Below are 19,169 nucleotides of genomic sequence, written 5' to 3' on the forward strand. Positions count from 1 at the left end.
CGCCCGGCATATTTATTATTTTTTAATGATTTATTCTTTTATGTGCATTGGTGTCTTGCCTGAATGTGTGTCTGTTACAGACAGTTCTAATTATTCACTTTACATCCCAATCACAGGCTCCCCTCACATGGCCTCTCTCCCCATTCCCCTAACCCCATCCCTACATCCTACTCTTAAAATCTTTCCACAGCCTCAGTCCTGATGTTCCCTGGGTCTTGAGTGTAGGGATTGCATTGTAGACTTACCAGTTGGGGCTGGGCATGCCATAGTCACGTAGTCTCTGCATGATGACCATGTGTAAAGGCAGTCGAGGCTGAGAGAGAGAGAATCGGCATTCGGTGGTGAGCCCCGTGGTAGGTCAGCAGCATCTGATGGAGAGTCCCGTGGTAGGCTATTCAATCCCGAGTGTCAGCCCTAACCACATGATCACAAGAACACCACTAAGTGGGCCCACTAGGGTGTGTGTGTGTATAAAACAGTAATTATGGAAGATGTTAGTCATGAACTTGATAAGCAGTTGTGGGAAGCATGGGGGGAGTTAGAAGGGGAAGAAGGGGGGTAGATTTCAAATTTCCGAAAAAAAAATTTTTAAAGGGAAGACATGGCAAGTAGTACCCTAGTTATGTCCCAGCAGGCTGCCTCTTGTGGTATAGTCAATAAACCTTTCTTAAGAAAGAAAAGAAGGGCTGGAGAGATGGATCGGTGGTTAAGAGCCCTGGCTGTTTGTCTTAGTCCAGGGTTTCTATTCCTGCACAAAACATCATGACTAACCGGGCATGGTGGCGCACGGCTTTAATCCCAGCACTCGGGAGGCAGAGGCAGGTGGATTTCTGAGTTCGAGGCCAGCCTGATCTACAAAGTGAGTGCCAGGACAGCCAGGGCTACACAGAGAAACCCTGTCTCGAAAAACAAAAACAAACAAAAAAAAACATCATGACCAAGAAGCAAGTTGGGAAGGAAAGGGTTTATTCAGCTTACACTTCCACACTGCTGTTAATCACCAAAGGAAGTCAGGACTGGAACTCAAGCAGGTCAGGAAGCAGGAGCTGATGCAGAGGCCATGGAGGGATGCTGCTTACTGGCTTGCTTCCCCTGGTTTGTTCAGCTTGCTGTCTTATAGAACCTAAGACTACCAGTCCAGGGATGGCACCACCCACAAAGGGCCCTTCCCACCTTGATCACTAATTGAGAAAATGCCTTACAGCTGGATCTCATGGAGGCATTTCTTCAACTGAAGCTCCTTTCTCTGTGATAACTCCAGCTGTATCAAGTTGACACAAAACCAGCCAGTACACTGCTCTTTCAGAGGCCCCGCGTTCAATTCCCAGCAACCACATGGTGGTTCACAACCATCTGTAATGGCATCTGATGCCCTCTTCTGTTATGCAGGTGTACATACAGATAGAGCACCCATATAAATAAAATAAATACATTTTTAAAAGAGAAAGGAAGGAAGAAAAGAGACAGAAAGGAAGGAAGGAAGGAAGGGAAAGAAAAAGAGAGGTGTCCTCCGCTCAGGGACACAGCTTAGCCCACGCTAAAGTGAACAGGGGCATGCTTGGTGATCCTAACTGTAACCTTAACCTTTTCAATCCTTATTTTAATTAATTTGTTTGTTTGTTTGTTTGTTTTTAGGTACGAGGCTGATGCCAGGTAAGTTTTTATTATATTTAAAACAACAACAACAACAACAACAACAAAAACCCAAAAACAAAACAGTGGAACTGGAAATCAGGATAAGTCGTTGGAGGCAAATGAGAGTCGGAAGGCCCCCCATTCCTCAGTGGCAGGATCTGGCCCCGCAGCCTAAGCCCGGTCCAATCCAGCCGAGATGCTGGGAAGCAGAGCACATGGTGGGGCCCATCAGGGCAAAGAGGGCGAGAGAGCCCATGGCTCCTCGATACCGCTTGCTAGGGTCTCCATATGTGTAAAGAACTCGTCCAAGAACCAAGGCCAAACCCAGGCCAGAAGCTATGCGCGGGTAGTAAACACCTCCCACTGTTGGGAAAAACAGGTAGGGAGGGTGCACCTCCAACATGTTCTGATGGGCGCGCTGAATGCAGTTGAAATATGCCCACTCTCAGGATCTGTGCAGTAGGTGACAGGGTACTCTACCTTGTCCTTCTTGCAGGCGTTGCCCACGTTGATGGCTAGGTGGAGCACCATCTCAAAGCTGGCAGCACCAGTGAGAAGCACAAATCCATATTCCTTAGAAAGGACAGCCATCTTGGCTCTGGCTCACCTTCGCGCACCTGGTGCAGACCTGAGCTGCACTGCAGTGCCTGAGTGCGGCTCTGCCAATCCTTATTTTTAATGATGGCTCTTAAATGCTTTAACCTCCCTTTTAGTCCACCACCCACCAGAGGAAGTGTGGGGGGGGGGTGGCGGGGGGAAGGATACGGGGAAAGTGGACCTGTTTAGAAAGGTTCTTTAGAGCAACTCCGGTCTGTGATGTCTGGAAATCAACAGTTCAGCTCACAGGTCAGCAGCTCGATCCACTCACAAACACTTCACAGATACATCAGCAGTCCAGTTTGGAAGAGTCGGGACAGCAAACAGAATCAGCAGCGGTGGCACAACCTACTTAGCAGAGTCAGCAAGAGGGACCCGGAGGGACACAGGAGAAGTTCTCAGCTGTGCCTCTCTCGGGGGATCGAAGACTGGTGAAGACAAGAGACCAACAACATTGCACAGCCAGCTCTATAAACAAGCCAAGCTCAGTCTCCGTCACTGTCTGTTGAGTTCTACTTATACTCCCTGAAATCGTCACGTGTCCTGCACGGGTCTTGCCTCATCCTGTTCGACTGTCTCAGCTGACATTACTCTGCCAATCAGAGTCCTTGGAAGCAGCAAGAAGCCACAATACACCACCAGAAGTTGTTGTTTTGTTTTGTTTTGGTGCATTTCTCTCTATAGATTCCTGACAAATAGAGCTACACAACGTAAGACAATGCATGCGTGTTGTTAGCAAAGAGTCCTTCATCACATGCTTGCTTTAGCAGAACATCCTTTTCTCCTGTGTCTGCTTCAGCTAAATATTCCTTCACGTGTCTGCCTTAGCAAACACCTTCCCACACCACTGACTTTCCAATGAGCCCTTAAGTTTCCACCTCAGCTGACTTCACTTTCTTTTTTTTTTTTTTTTTTAAGATTTATTTATTATATGTAAGTACACTGTAGCTGCCTTCAGACACTCCAGGAGAGGGCGCCAGATCTCGTTACGGATGGTTGTGAGCCACCATGTGGTTGCTGGGATTTGAACTCTGGACCTTTGGAAGAGCAATCGGGTGCTCTTACCCACTGAGCCATCTCACCAGCCCCTGACTTCACTTTCTATGAAGGATATGCTCCAAACCTCTACCCCACACAGCCCAGAAGCATATTCAAATGTCCTTAGTTTGAAGATGGTGGTCAAGGAGTGTGTTTTCATAGGACATCAGCAATATGGGCAATGTCAGCTTGGGGTAAGGCAGGTAGAGTACCCCTTGGCTGGAGTGTCAGGAACCAGACTCAATTTGCTATGACTGGAATATTTTTGCACATATAATTCAAAGGATCAGTTAATGTTTCATGTGTGCCTTATGTACACAGCCTGGTGGTAACTTGCTGTGATAATTTTAACTCACTTCATTCTAACGTCTGTTCACTGGAGGCCAGGCATTGAGTTTTCCGTGTGTGTGTGTGTGTGTGTGTGTGTGTGTGTGTGTGTGAGACGTATTATGCAGATGTTCATCATGCTCAGATTCTGGGTTTTAGTATTTCAGATTAGGGATAATCACTGCATAACATGAATACATCTATGAAGAACAAGTCAATATTATGCTTTTTATAAAGAAGGATTTACGTATTTTATGTTTATGTGTATGTGCCTGAGTGTGTGTATGCACTACATGAATGCAGTGCCCATGGAGGCCAGTAGAGGGCGTCAGATCCCTCAGAACTGGAGTTGCCAGAGGCTGTGATGTCCCAGTTGTGAGTGCTAGGAATTGAACTCAGGTCCTCCACAATAGCAGTATGGACTATTAACTGTCTTTCCACCTCCAATATCATGCTGTTAAAAGAAGCATTTGGTAGTATAAAGGCTATAAAACCACTTTTACGAAACCCACAAGAGAATATCCATTTCCATGGAAATGAAGTCCTTTGAGGATTTTTTTTAAAGATTTATTTATTTATTTATTTATTTATTTATTTATTTATTATATGTAAGTACACTGTAGCTGTCTTCAGACACTCCAGAAGAGGGCATCAGATTTCGTTATGGATGGTTGTGAGCCACCATGTGGTTGCTGGGATTTGAACTCCGGACCTTCGGAAGAGCAGTCGGCGCTCTTAACCACTGAGCCATCTCACCAGCCCTCCTTTGAGGATTTTAACGCTGCACATAAGGACATGACTCCAGATGTGACTGTGTGTTTGGCTCCATCCAGAGGGATGTCACAGACACAATATGCACATGCCCTGGGCAAAGTCACTTTGAAAGAAGGAAGAGGCTTGATGGGTAACTCACATCACTATTCTGCCTTGCTTTATCAACACACATCTCAGGACAAGTAGCTCAAGAGGCTTTGCAAATTCCTGTATCTCTTCTGCCTCCTCCAATTCCATCAAGACAGAGAAGACAGAGAAAGCGAGAAAGGCCATTGGCAGACTAACAGAGAGAGAAGGAACGCTGGCGAACCACTCGGCTGTGCCTGGGAGGCTGAGAGTTGGCCTCCGGTTCCATAATAGCTTCTCAGGTGTAAGCGACAGAGACAGCTGTGAAGGCCAATGTGAAGAAGCAGTGCAGGACCTCAGGAGGCCGAGGAGCAGGATTTCGAGTTCAAGGCCAGCTTGGGGTGCATAACAAAATCTTGTGGTGATGGGACACACCTTGAATCTCAGCACTCGGGAGGCAGAGGCAGGGGATCTACCTAGCGAGTTCCAGGACAGCCAAGGCTATACAGAGAAACCCTGTCTCAAAAACAAAACAAAAAAAAACCCCTTTGTCTCAGAATAAAATAAAACATTTTTTTTTTTATTTATTATATGTAAGTACACTGTAGTCACTGTAGCTGTCTTCAGACGCACCAGAAGAGGGCATCAGATCTCATTACGGGTGGTTGTGAGCCACCATGTGGTTGCTGGGATTTGAACTTCGGACCTTTGGAAGAGCAGTCGGGTGCTCTTACCCACTGAGCCATCTCACCAGCCCCAAAATAAAACATTTTTAAAAGTGTGTGTGTGAGAGAGAGAGAGAGAGAGAGAGAGAAAGAGAGAGAGAGACAAACAGACAGACAGACAGACAGAGACAGAGAGAGATGGGGGCATATTTCCAATTTCCATACGATGTTCTCAGCAGCAATATTAGCAGTAAACAAGAGCCTGAAGCAAGCCAAGGTCTGTTTTATCATAGCAACAGTACGGTAACTAATACAAAGTCTTCTCTCCCATTTGCATCCTGCACACACACACACACACCCCCGCCCCGGCTTGCCACTCGTGTATGTGTGTGTGTGCATGCTCATGTGTGTGCGGTAGGAATACATTCAGACAGGAAGGTAGGAGAAATACACCTGAACCGGAGCTCAGCTGGAGAGGTGTTCCAATGCTTGTTACATGGCTAATCACCACTCACCTACATAAAAAACAATATTAGCTGAATGTTTGCCTTCAAGCATATCTTATGCTTTTACATGAGTAGGCTAAAGAGTAACCAAATGTCTGTTTACAGCTCTTACCTCCTTGGAGCTGAGTGTTTGGATTCCCCTAAATCACATCCGCCTTCAAACGGCTCAAACTCCAGCTTAAAGGAGAGGACATGGGCTGGAGAGATGGCTCAGCAATTAAGAGCACTGACTACTCTTCCAGAGGTCCTGAGTTCAAATCCCAGCACCCACATAGTGACTCACAACCATCTGTAATGGGATCCAATGCCCTCTTCTGGTGCGTCTGAAGACAATGACTGTACTCAAATACATTAAATAAATAAATAGAGAGAGAGAGAGAGAGAGAGAGAGAGAGAGAGAGAGAGAGAGAGAGGACATTATCACAGAAGCTAATTACAGCATCACATAGGTAGGCTGTCTGTGCAGAGACAACCTAATTATATAGACAAGAAGATCTCACAGGTTGCCACGGAGGCAGCTATTCTTGATGGGCATGGAGACAGAGACTGAGGCAGAAGAGGGGGCTGGGAAATGCCCAGACACATCCAGGACCATCCAGGCAGTTTTGGCTAGAGAGAAAACATTATGCAGCCAGTGTCTAGAGGTGAAAGAGGCAAAGAGGCAGAGGGGTGGAAGCTGGATCAATGGAGAGACCTGGTGCTTACAAGACACCATACCATACCACATGCAAAGTCAATGCCTAGGGAGATGGAACTTGCAGCAGCTAAGAGACACATTAGAGCAGCATTCTCAACCTGTGGATCGTGACCCCCTAGCGATTGCACATCAGATTATTTACATTGCGATTCATAACAGTAGCAAACTTACAGTTATGAAGTAGCAATGAAATAATTTCATGGTTGGGGGTCACCACAGCATGAGGAACTATATTAAAGGGTGGCAGCATTAGGAAGGTTGAGAACCCCTGCCTTAGATGGCAAAGAGGCTAAAGAATCAGGCGAAGCCAGGCATGGTGGCACACCCTGGGATCCCAGCACTCAGGAGGTGAGGACACGAGGACCAGAAGTTCCAGGTCATCCTCGGCTACACAGTCAATCTGAGGCCAGCCTGGGACACATGAGATCCTGTCTTAGGACAAAACAAAGAAATTAAAGGACAGAACTCAGTGGTATCCAGCGTACAAAGGGACAAAGCAAGGTGAGTTTATAAACCTGTGGGCTGGAGCTTGCTCAGTTTCAAAAGATCAGAAGTGAATGAGGAGGGAATGGGAGAACAGATCAGATGTGGTGCCCGCGGTCCTCAGCCTGGTCGCCTCAGGATGCTTTAACACTCTGGTGAAGAGCTGACCTTCGTCAGGCGTGATGACGTTAACCCCAAGACTTGAGGCAGAGGCAGGAAGATCTCAGGTTTGAGGCTAGCCTGAGCAATATAACTAGATCTTGTCTCAAAACCAAACAACACTAAGCATCCCCCAAGAATGCATCTGCTCAAGAGAAACAAAACAAAACAACAACAACAACAACAGGAAATCTCACACACAGATGAGGCCATGAGCTTATAGTTCACGCAAAGGAACAAGAACAGACATTTCTACAGTAGAAAGTTTATTTTCATCCATAAAATATATCACTAAATAGATGAAAAAGTTACATAGTATTTTAAAACATAGATTTTTAAAAATCATATTTAGCTTTTCCTTAGCAAAAAACGGGTTTGGGTTGTTTCACGTATTTACAAGAATATACTATATTTCAGATACATGGCTTTCCCCTCAAGCCTGGGGGACCTGGAAAGGCCTCCCAGGGTAGGCGGGCTCACCAACAAGTCTCATTATTGGCTCTGCCGCCTGTGCAAGGAGAGGTTTGATTTTATAGAAGTCACTTTGGAGTAATGGCAGACAGCATCTAGAGAAAAGTCCAGCGAAGCAACAGCCTGTAGGGCGCTTCCTCAGAGGCGAGGCTAATCTTGGCTCTGCGGTCTATAGCCTGCTAGGGTGGCGGGGTCCAAGGCCTCCTCGCTAACTTCTTTCTCCGTGAATCTTCACCTGGGCCTGTGGCGATGGCGGCTCTGAGCCTGCCTCTCTGCTGAGGGGCCGCCTGTTTTGGTAGATGGATGGATGTTCTGGGACGTTGCCACCCATGTTCTGATACATCTGGAAAGGGGGAGAAAGCAGCAAGAATGACCGGCTGAGCAGGACTCGCCTGTGTGCCTAGAAAGCACAGTACTTAAATACACCTTACTTTTATACAGATCGTGAAATATGAGTTTGGGGCTGGAGAGATGACTCAGTGGTTAAAACACCTGCTGCTCTTGCTGAGTTTGGTTCCGAGAGCCCATGTGAGGTGGCTCACGATTGCTTGTGACTCCAGCCCCAGGGGATGCGACACCCTCTTCTGTTTTCCGAGGGTCCCTGTACACACTACTACATGTAATTGAAAAGTAAAATAATCTTATAAATATAAAACTATGAATTTGGGTAGTTTCCAGGCTTGTTTTGAAGTTTTATTTACTTTATGTGCGTGAGTGTGCACCTGTTTGTCAGTATGTGAATGCAGTGCCTGCAGTGGCCAGACGAGGGCGCTGGAGCTCCTGGAATAGGAGGTATAGGTGACTGTGAGCCACCCTGTTTACTGGCAAGTGAACCCTGATCCTCTGCAAGAGCAGCCAGTGCTCTAACTACTGAGCCATCTGTCCAGTCCCCTCCACGGGTTTTGTTTTTTCTGAAACAGCAGCCACTCATTTTTAATGAGAGGTAGGAAAAAGGCAGATGGCAGGTGATTTGTCCTTTACAGAACCTATCATCCCACAAGATGTCCACATTAAAGTCTAAAGTTGCAAATGCTACGTGAGACATTAGTGACATTAGAGTCACTATGTGAGACATTAGTGACGGAGGCAGGATCTGAACCTGGGCTCTGAGTGTTCACAGCTCCACACCCTCATCTGGAGCAGCCCTCTCCTGTGCTAGGAGTGCTAAGGAGGAGGGGCTAATGACGTAATACCAAGATCCTGCTGCTTGAGGATCATTTACCTTTGCAACCCATTTTACAGATGGGAACACCGAGGCCAAAGGAGAAACTTGCCATCGTTCAGATCAGTGGGGAATGAGCAGCAGAGACCCAATGGGTCCTCAGGGCTTTGGGCTAAAGCCCTTCCCATCCACACCCACCCTCACACCATGTTGACTTAGAAAAGGCCAGTGGCTCCTGGAGGAGTTAAGGTTTATTTAGTTGTCTAGCCCTTTGCACTGGACCCTTAAGAGCTTTTAACCTATTAATCACTTGGATGAAATCACAGGAAAGCCCCGCCCCCAAGCCCACACCAGATAGTACGTCTTCTGCACAGGACTGTGGAAGGGTAATCTAGGCAAAGTGAGGTGAGAAAGATGATCGGCCTAAACCGGATCTGAGGCCATTAGTGCCGGTGTGGCACCCACACATCTCCCTGGGGACCGTTATGATTAAGCCAAGCCTCCACATACCGCTTCTTCTGCCTCTGCCAGCTGACATCCTAAAAATGAAGTCAGGTTGGGGAAGGATGGCCGCTTCCTTGAGTCAAAAGCCCAGCAGGATTGCATTACAAAGTATCTGTGAGAGAGCAAAACAGAGGCAGAGGTGAGGGGGTGTGAATGAACTTGGCAGGGCTCCACCCACAGTTCACACCCAGGGCAGCATGGGGGGGGGGCGCTGTGCACTGTGCGCTGCTGGCTTTGTGGGAAGCACGGACTAGAATTGGTACCACACCAGAGAGTGAGATAGATGCGAGGTGAAGTCAAATCCTCAGGCACCACAAGCAGAAGAATGAAGCCTTGGAGGCTGCCCAAGAGGGCGCAAGCTACCTGAAGCTTGCTTTGTTTCTTTCTTTGTTTCTTTGTTTCTTCCTCCCTCCCCTCCTTCCTTCCTTCCTTCCTTCCTTCCTTCCTTCCTTCCTTCCTTCCTTTCTTTCTTGTCTTGCTATTAGCACAGATTAGCCTACAGCCTCATACCTCACCTCTGGAGTACTGGGATTATAGGCAAGTGTCTCCTTGCCCCCCTCCCCATCCCCCGCCAAATTTATTGATTGATTGGTGATTGTTTTTTTCAAGACAGGATCTCACTACACAGCTTTGGCTGTCGACCAGGCTGGCCTCAAATCACAGAGATCTGGCTGCCTCTCTGCTTCCTCGCTGTGGGAATTAAAGGTGGGTGCCACTGTACCAAGATTTCTCTGCTTTTAAACAGCAAACAAGGGCTGGAGAGATGGCTCAGCGGTTAAGTGGTTAAGACTGCTCTTCCAGAGGTCCTGAGTTCAATTCCCAGCAACCACATGATGGTTCACAACCATCTGTAGTGGGATCCAATGGCCTTTTCTGGTGTGTCTGAAGATAGTGACAATATACTCACATACATTAAATAGATAGATAGATAGATAGATAGATAGATGAATGAATAAATAAAAATAAATAAATAAATAAATAAGATCTCAGCAATGTCGTAGGAAAGTGTGTTTTAACCAGGTGTGGTGGCGGTGCACATCTTTAATAACAGCTCTCAGGAGGCAGAGACAGCTGGATCTCTGAGTTTGAGGCCAGCCTGGTTTACTGAGTGAATTCCAGAACAGCCAGGGCTACACAGGGGAACCTTGGCTCAAAAAGAAAACAAAACAGAAAGAAGAAACAAACAAACCAACAAACCCAGCAAGCTTTTGTTTTTGCAATGCATCTGAGAGGACTTAGAGCACACGGTAAATGTCTGATACCCAACCCCCATCTGGCTGTACTCACATCCCTTCTGTGGCATAGAATGGCTGCTCCATTTTAAATCCACTCTGAATCAGTTTATAGAAGTTAGCGTCGACAGGAATGCCAGGGTAAGGGTTCACACCTGAGAAAAACACGCGCTCAGTGGGGCCTCACAAACATTGTTCTTCCTATTTGTCTATTTGGTATACATTCTGTCTGACAACAAGCAAAGAGAATTCCCCAGTGCCAGACCCACCCTGTACTGAGGGCTGCAAGTGGATCCAGAGGTCCCCAAGCCTCCTAATCAATAACAGGGTGTGGGAAAGGCAGATCTCAGATGTCAGCAAATAACACTGGCAACAGAGGCAGGAGTAGAAGCTAGGGTCTTGAGTGGTGTGTTACCTGCCCTTGGCTTGCAGGGTAAAGGAAGGGTACAGAGGGGTGGAGGACACAAAGCCAGAGCCCAGGGAGGCCTGCAGAGTGAGTGCCACACATACCCAGTGAAAATATCTCCCAGAGAAGGATGCCGTAGGACCAGACGTCACTCTTGATTGTGTAGATCCCTTCAAACAAGCTCTCGGGTGCCATCCACTTCACCGGCAGCCGTGCCTGTGTACGATGCAAGAGAGGCTGGTGAAGTTCCCACATGCAGACTTGGAGATTTTTTTTTTAAGTTTTTTTTTTTTTTGTTTATTTGTTTTTAATTTTATGTGCATGGGTGTTTTGCCTGCATGTATGTAAGTGCACCATATGCATACAGTGCCAGAGGCTGCCAGGAGTAGGTGTCGGATCCCTTGAAACTGACATTCTAGATGGATGTGAAGCCACTATATGGGTGCTGAGAACTGAACCTGGGTCTTCAGCAAGAGCAGTCAGTGCTCTAACCACTGAGCCATCTCTCCAGCCCCTCTTTGTTGTTGTTAGATGATAAAATTTAAAACCTGAGGCCACTTTAAAAAAAAAAAAAGATTTATTTGGTGTTTTGCCTTCATGTCTGTCTGTAAAAGTGCTGTGTTTCCTGGAACTAGAGTTACAAACAAGTGTGAGGTGACATAAAGGTGCTGGGAATTGAACCCAGATCAGCTGGAAGAACAGCCAGTGCTCTTAACCACTGAGCTGTCTCTCCAGCCTTTCCAAGTTTTAGTTTTTGTTTTCCATTGGATGACAATATCTACTTATTTATTTATTTACTTAACTTATTTTTGTTTTTCAAGGGAGGGTTTCTTCATACACCCCTGGCTGTTGTAGACCAGGCTGGCCTCAAACTCACAGAGATCCACCTGCCTCTGCCTCCTGAGTGCTGGGATTAAAGGTGTGCGCCACCATTGCCCAGCATTAGATGATAAAATTTAAAACCTAAGAACACTTTTAATGCTTGATATGGGGAAAAGAAGGATAGGGTCAGGGGCGAGGAGGAGAGCAACATCTGTTCCACCACCAGAAGTAACTGGGACCAGCAGACAAGAAGGGAAACTACACCCTAGAAAAAGCAAGAAAGTCATCTTTCAACAGAAAACAGAAGAAGATAGCCACACAAACATAAATCCACCTCTAACAACAAAAATAACAGGAAGTAACAACCACTTTTCCTTAATATCTCTTAACATCAATGGACTCAATTCCCCAATAGAAAGAGATAGACTAACAGACTGTATACATAAACAGGATCCAGCATTTTGCTGCATACAGGAAATGCACCTCAGTGACAAAGACAGACACTACCTCAGAGCAAAAGGTTGGAAAACAATTTTCCAAGCAAATTGTTCCAGAAAACAAGCTGGAGCAGCCATTCTAATATGGAATAAAATCAACTTTCAACCAAAAGTTATCAAAAAAGATAAGGAAGGACACTTCATCCTGGTCAAAGGAAAAATCTAAGATGAATTCTCAGTTCTGAACATCTATGCTCCAAATGCAAGGGCACCCACATTCATAAAAGAAACTTTACTAAAGCTCAAAGCACACATCGCACCCCACACAATAATAGTGGGAGACTTCAACACCCCACTCTCATCAGTCGACAGATCATGGAAACAGAAATTAAATAGAGACACAGTGGAACTAACAGAAGTTATGAACCAAATGGATCTCACAGATATTTATAGAACATTTCATCCTAAAGCAAAAGAATATACCTTCTTCTCCGCACCTCATGGTACCTTCTCCAAAACTGACCATATAATTACAAAACAGGCCTCATCGGATACAAGAAGATTGAAATAATCCTATGCACCCTATCAGATCACCACAGACTAAGGCTGGTCTTAAATTCCAACAAAAACAACGGAAAGCACACGTACACATGGAAGCTGAACAATGCTCTACTCAATGATAACTTGGTCAAGGAAGAAATAAAAAAAAAAAGAAATTTTCTTTTTAGAATTTAATGAAAATGAAAACACATCATACTAAAACTTATGGGACACAATGAAAGCAGTGCTAAGAGGAAAACTCATAGCTCTAAGTGCTTCCAAAAAGAAACTGGAGAGAGCACACACTAGCAGCTTGACAGCACACCTGAAAGCTCTAGAACAAAAAGAAGCAAATACACCCAAGAGGAGTAGATGGCAGGAAATAATCAAACTCAGGGCTGAAATCAGCCAAATAGAAACAAAAAGAACTATATAAAGAATCAACAAACCCAGGAGCTGGTTCTTTGAGGAAAAAACAAGATAGATAAACCCTTAGCCAGACTAACCAGAGGGCACAGAGACAGTATTCAAGTTAATAACATCAGAAATGAAAAGGAGATAACAACAAAATATATCTTAAAATAATTATTCTTTCTGTTGAATATTAACAGTTGAAAATATTAAAATCATGTTCTAGAAAAAAAAGAAAAAGTAGAAGCTTTTTAGAAATATGTTTCTTATCTATCTATCCATCCATCTATCCACCCATTATCATCTATTATCTATATTTAAATCTATCTGAGTATCTGTTTATCTATTTATCTATCTACCTACCTACCTATAGCTATCTATCTACTATCTGTCTGTTTGTCTATCTATCTATCTATCTATCTATCTATCTATCTATCTATCATGTTTTCCTTTTTTCTTTTCTTTTCTTTTCTTTTTTTATTTTTTGAGACAAGGTTTCTCTGTGTAGCCCTGGCTGTTCTGGAACTCACTCTGTAGACCAGGCTGGCCTCGAACTCAGAAATCCACCTGCCTCTGCCTCCCAAGTGCTGGGACTAAAGGTGGGCGCCACCACCATCCAGCTCATCTGTTTTTCTATTTTGAGACAAGGTCTCACTATGTAGCTCTGGTGACGTAAGCAGAATAGGGCCTCAAACACACAAATCAACCTGCCTTTGCCTCCTGAGAGCTGGGTTTAAAGGTGTAGGCCACCACTCCTGGCAAAATACACTTCTTTAAAAGTCATCTTGGACACAGGCTTGTGCTTGGGATTGGCAAGTGCCATAGTGATGCCATTCGTTCGTTAAGGAAGAGCTCTGTATTTGCTCAGAGGTCGACAAGTTCAAGGCCACGGGGAGAATCATTTACGGGAGCTTTCCTCAGAACTGAGAAGTATGGCCCTCAAGGACTTACGTGATCATGCCTAGAATAACCATAGCTGCCTTCCGGGGCTTGAATAACTTCCAGAGGCAGGACAGGGGGATGGCCTCTGTTTGCACAGGCTTTGATTTGCATCAGGACACAGTGGCTGGTTAGCTCCTGGGGCACGGGGTTTTGTTCTGATTTGGTTCCAGTAGGAACCTCATATGTTTAATTGGCCAGGCTAAAGAAGAGCCCCAGAAGGAACTCCTCTTTTAAATCCTATGCAAATGGAGTCACTGAACAAACCTGCGGTCCAGTCTGGGTTACCTGATTCATTAACAGAAGGTTCTGAACGGAATTCACCTTCCCACAGGAGAGCCCACTGGTGGGGTGGAAACCCCATAAGCACACAGAGCAGTCAGTGTACTGTAACCGCAGCCAGCGGCCATCCCTGGGAACCGGCTCTAAGCCACCCTGAGATGAGCATTCATTTGAGTTCTCACATTTTGGGTAAAAGGGCTATGTCGTTGATTGTATTGGTTGGTTTCTGAGAACCTAGGAAGTACATTCAGAATCCTGTAGGAAGCTAGTCAGGAGGACACCACAGTGAATGACAGGGATGCAGGCTCTGCACGCTCGCATCCACACGGCCAAGTTAGCAACCGCGGGCAAGTTGCTTTTCTTTGTCTCAATTTCCTCTTCACAGAGTGGGTACTGAGAATGTAGAGCAGCGAGGAGGAACTGGGGCAGCCTGGGCTGCTGTCATTTCATAAGCAGGGATGGTGGTACTGAGACTCCCCTCCCCCTCCCCCCTCCCCCTCCCCCCGCCCCCTCCCCCCGCCCCCTCCCCTTCCCCCCTCCCCCAGCACTGGCTGAACACACAGCACCAGAGGGACTTGCACCAAGGTGTCCTAATTCCTTCTTTTTCTTCCTCATTCTGAGGCTTGAACCAAAGCCTCGTGAAGGCCAGGCCAGAGCTCTACGCCTGAGCTCTTCAGCCCTTACTGTTCATTTCATTCTTTCTTTCTTTAAAAATTTGATGCCAGGGGGACCATGGTGGCGGCGCACATCCTTAGCCCCAGTGCTCCAGAGGCAGAGGCAGGCAGAACTCTGTCTGAGTTCCGAGGCCAGCCTGGTCTACAGAGTGAGTTCCAGGACAGCCAGGGCTACACAGAGAAACCCTGTCTCGAAAAAAACGAGAAGAAGAATAATTATGTTTTTATTCCTGTGCATGTGGGTGGGCCCTGGGGGAGGGTGCATGCCGCGGCACACAGGTGAAGGTCAGAGGTCAACTTGTACCATTCCAGTTTTTCCACCATGTGTTTTTGGGGGCAACTCCAGCCCTCAGGCTTGGTAGCAAGTACCTTTACCTGCTGAGACATCTCATTGTCTGTCTGTCTGTCGGTCTATCATTGTCTATATGTCTTCTGTTTATCTATCAATCATTTTGTCTGTTTATCTATCTATCTATCTATGTATCATTTCTGTCTATCTTTCTTTCTCTCTTTCTTTCTTCCCTTCTTAAACATTCATTTCCCCTCATCATACTTTGAATTGATTTTCACTTATGTGTAGGTATGTGCACATGAGAACACATGTCCAAAGAGGCCAGAGGCACTAGATTCCTTGGAGCTGGAGTTATAGATGCTTGCGAGCATCCTGCCGTGGGTGCTGGGTATCAAACTTGGGTCCCCTGCAAAAGCACTCCCACTGAGCCGTCTCTCTGGCCCCCTCACATTCTCTTTGAATGAACTCATGTCAGTTATGTTGTATTTGGAGCCTTCCTGTACTCTTCTAATAGTAACAGGGTAACAAATGCTACCAGTTAACTACAGCATCTTTAAACTTTATAATGAATATCTGTGTGCTGCCTGTTCAGAAAAAAACCAAAAGCTTGTTATACATGCTAGCTTGTCTCATGATCGGAAACATAAAACACATATAAAGCCACTTTATAGCTAACGAAACCGAAACAGGTCTGAGTAAGGGCATTTTTTTTTTCAGGTGAAGATCTCATGCCAACCCCTAATGGATCTGTTCTGAGTGGCCAGCCCCCAGAGATGCGTGGCTATTTTGCTTAGCTCTTGGTGAGCACAAAACAATCTTTTCAGCCTAAAGAAGTGAAGCACTGGGAGGTTTTTTTTCCCCCCTTGGTGTCACCATAAATCAAAAACGCATCACAGAGAGTGCAGGTGTTTCCTGTACTCGTGACAAAAAGCAAACGGCTCACGTTGCCCCTGACGACGTAGCTGGAGTCGCTCAGGATGTCTCGGGCCAGTCCAAAGTCACAGATCTTCACCACCTTCCCGTGGGTGACTAACACATTCCTGGCTGCCAGGTCTCTGTGGACACACTGGAAGAGAGAGGCTGGAATGACATTGTCTCTGACTTACACCTTCAGAGAGAGACTCACAACAATTCATACATCCTGAGAACACTGGCTGAGTCCTAAGTTAACTCAGCTGCAGTCATCTGAGGCATCCCTGGAGCTATGAGCCAAAGAAGTGCCAAAGGGGGCCTTCGCCGAGCTCCAGAGACACTTCTAACAGCCGGCTTCCTGTGCGTGCGTGCGTGCGTGCGTGTGTGCGTGCGTGCGTGCGTGCGTGTGAGAACAGAATCCCCTTTGGATAAAGAACTGGCTTTCAGAATAAAAGTGCATCATATCTGACAGGCCTGGTGGTGCAGACCCATAATTGCAGCACTGAGGAGGCTGAGGCAGGAGGATTTCTAAGTTTGAGGCCAGCCTGGACTACACAGAGAGGTCGTGTCTCTAAATGAATAAATAGATTAAGATCGAAGAAAGCATTCAGAAGAAGTGAGTTTGGGGGGACCAAAGCGATGACAGCTCAGTGAGAAAACACATTAACCATGTAACCCTGATGTCCTGAGTTCGATTCCTGGGTCCCACAGTGGAAGAATTAACTCCCCAGTTTGTCCTCTGACTTCTGCACACACACTATGGTACACGGGCCCCACATTCTCATACACACACACACACACACATGCACTTGCGTTCACATGCACATATAGGGTGCAGGGGGCAGACAGACAGACAGATAATGATGAGTTTCGAGGAATACATGAGAGTAGAGCCCAGAGTCTCTGAAGGGAGTGAACTCTTTATAAGAGAGCACATGGCGTCCACAGGGGTCCACTACGCTCTCCTCAGCCTTTAAAAGAACAAAGCCTATAACAACAGGAATGTCTGTGCCGTGACTCTTGCCCTCCTTCTCCAAGTCTGGCTTTCTTCATGTGGCATCTCCTAGATGTCTGTCCCCATCCCCATCATGTCCTCCTGACTACCTGCCCTGTCTGTCTTTTTCACGGTTGCTCTGGGAAGGCTCCTTCTGACCAGCAAGAAGCCTGCCCTGCCTGGACTGGCTTTGACTAGTCCCTCTCCCTCTTAGATTCCATCCAAGGGAGGCTCTCTTGCTCTTGCACCTGCTCCTCACCCCTTTTTCCTTGGGGTAGCCATGCTAACTTTGGTGACAGTATCAATCACAAGACGCTGATCTGATGTATAGGTCTGCTTGTCTTTCTCATGGAAACATAAGACCTGTGGGCCCTGAAATCACATCCTCATCAGGTTTCTGCCCCAGCACAGTGTCACATGGAGCCACACAAATGTGTGACACAGTCACAGAGTGGGGAAGAGCACAGTGCTAGGCGTGACTGGAGCGGAAGGCTGCAGTGAAGACAAACTGTCTAAAAACTGGACAATCTTCAAAAGTCCATGTCATAACACACCTAAGAGTAAAAATAAAAAGGCCACGAGCAGGTGCACTTGACCAAATAGATTCTCTTCTACTTGTACTTGGGCCACCCCTTTCCACAGGCCCGCTGTAAATAGAGAACATGAACAAACTGTGCTGGATTATCTAAACTGGTCATCGCGGCTCAGCAGCACGGGGGACAGAGAGTTTCTGGATTCTGAGGTCAGAAGACCTGCCTAACACCTGGGCCACGCCTTCTGGTGGCAGCCATAGCGGGTATGAAGGAGGAAGCGTTTGCGTTTTGCCTGCTCGCCCTCACTGTTACTGGCAAGTCCATCTGCTCTGCTGCTGGGGTTGCTTTCTCACCGACTTCTTCAGGATCCCAATGTAGACCCAGGACCACCTGCTTCCTAAGACTTCCTCGGGACTCCAGATGGGGATTTCTGAGACATCCAGTCTTGTGCACCTTGTTGGATTACACAAACTGCTGCCTGTAAGCCGCTCTAACAAATCCCCTATATGTGCGTGTGTGTATGTCTGTGCATAAAATATTTTTACATAGAGAATAAAACAATATATAATTTTATATGTATATATATATATAACTTTTTAAATTTTTATTTATTTATTTATTTTATATGAGTACTCTGTAGCTCTCTTCAAACACAGCAGAAATGGTCATCAGATCCCATTACAGATGGTTGTGAGCCACCGTGTGTGGTTGCTGAGAATTGAACTCAGGACCTCTGGAAGAGCAGTCAGTGCTCTTAACTACTGAACCATCTCTCCAGCCCCAAATATAACTTTATAATTAAAAATAATACATCTATATGTATAATGTTTAATTCTATCAGTTCTGTTTCTTTAGGGAGCCCTAATTAACATACTACCCCTATGGAGAAACTTAGTAAGATACACCAACCTAGCCCTTCCTTGTGTTTCAATAGTTTGTGTAGGCGTGTACACAGCTAAAGATGTTGTCTCCTTCTCCCCCAACATCACCCCCCGCCGGCTAATCTGTTTACTACCACGTTACTTCAGCAGACATAAAGATTCAAGGTTTTGGTGGCATATAGTGTGGAATGACAGGGACAGCGGGTGGAGAGGCAGCATTGCCTAGCACAGCACCGGGAGGTCATGGTTTGGGGTGGGTCCCGCAGTCTTTCTGCTGCAGCACTTGTGAATACAGGGCCAGCCACCGAGAAGAGACAGGTTCCACAGCGCTGTGGTTAGCCTAGGCTGCATCTCTTCAGGCTGGCTGGCTGGGGTGGCAGAGCTGGTGAACTTTGGGCCTCTGCTCATGCCCCCCGACTGCAGGGAACAACCTGAATGAATCCCTGTATTGTCAGGGATGACGATACTGTGATACTGTGCTTCTTTCAGTATGGCTTTTCTGGGACTTCCCTAGACATCCCATGGGACGTTGGCTCTAACCAGCAACTCTGGGCCTTCGTGCTGCAGGTATGAAAAGAATTAGGGGCAGCTGGGCAGACAGCAAGGGAGGCATGTTAAAATGACCAAGGAACAAACGTAGCCACACGGCTCATTCAAAGCTGCATGCATACATTCCTTTCTGCGGTTCTGTGTTTGCGCCTTCTGTCGGTTTTCTCTTTAAAAGGTGCTT

At 46.3% G+C, this 19,169-nt stretch overlaps 1 protein-coding gene and 1 pseudogene across 1 annotated transcript in view; both read right to left on the minus strand.

Annotated features, from left to right (window-relative positions):
* Positions 1 to 1,780: 1,780 nt before the first annotated feature.
* LOC110293858 (glutathione S-transferase 3, mitochondrial pseudogene) lies at positions 1,781 to 2,241 on the minus strand (annotated as a pseudogene).
* A 5,085-nt stretch (positions 2,242 to 7,326) lies between these two features.
* The window catches only part of Flt3 (fms related receptor tyrosine kinase 3), a 70,004-nt gene continuing 58,161 nt past the window's right edge, over positions 7,327 to 19,169 (minus strand). The window contains exons 20-24 of the mRNA XM_021162840.2: positions 16,063 to 16,185; positions 10,827 to 10,938; positions 10,372 to 10,471; positions 9,091 to 9,196; positions 7,327 to 7,761 (exon numbers count right to left, since the gene is read on the minus strand). Of these exons, the coding sequence (XP_021018499.1) occupies positions 7,627 to 7,761; positions 9,091 to 9,196; positions 10,372 to 10,471; positions 10,827 to 10,938; positions 16,063 to 16,185 (576 nt within the window). The 3' untranslated portion in view covers positions 7,327 to 7,626. The remainder of the gene's footprint in view (positions 7,762 to 9,090; positions 9,197 to 10,371; positions 10,472 to 10,826; positions 10,939 to 16,062; positions 16,186 to 19,169) is intronic.

The sequence above is a fragment of the Mus caroli genome, unplaced genomic scaffold, assembly GCF_978045245.1.
Source record: "Mus caroli unplaced genomic scaffold, Mus_caroli_1 scaffold_4, whole genome shotgun sequence".
NCBI lineage: Eukaryota > Metazoa > Chordata > Mammalia > Rodentia > Muridae > Mus > Mus caroli.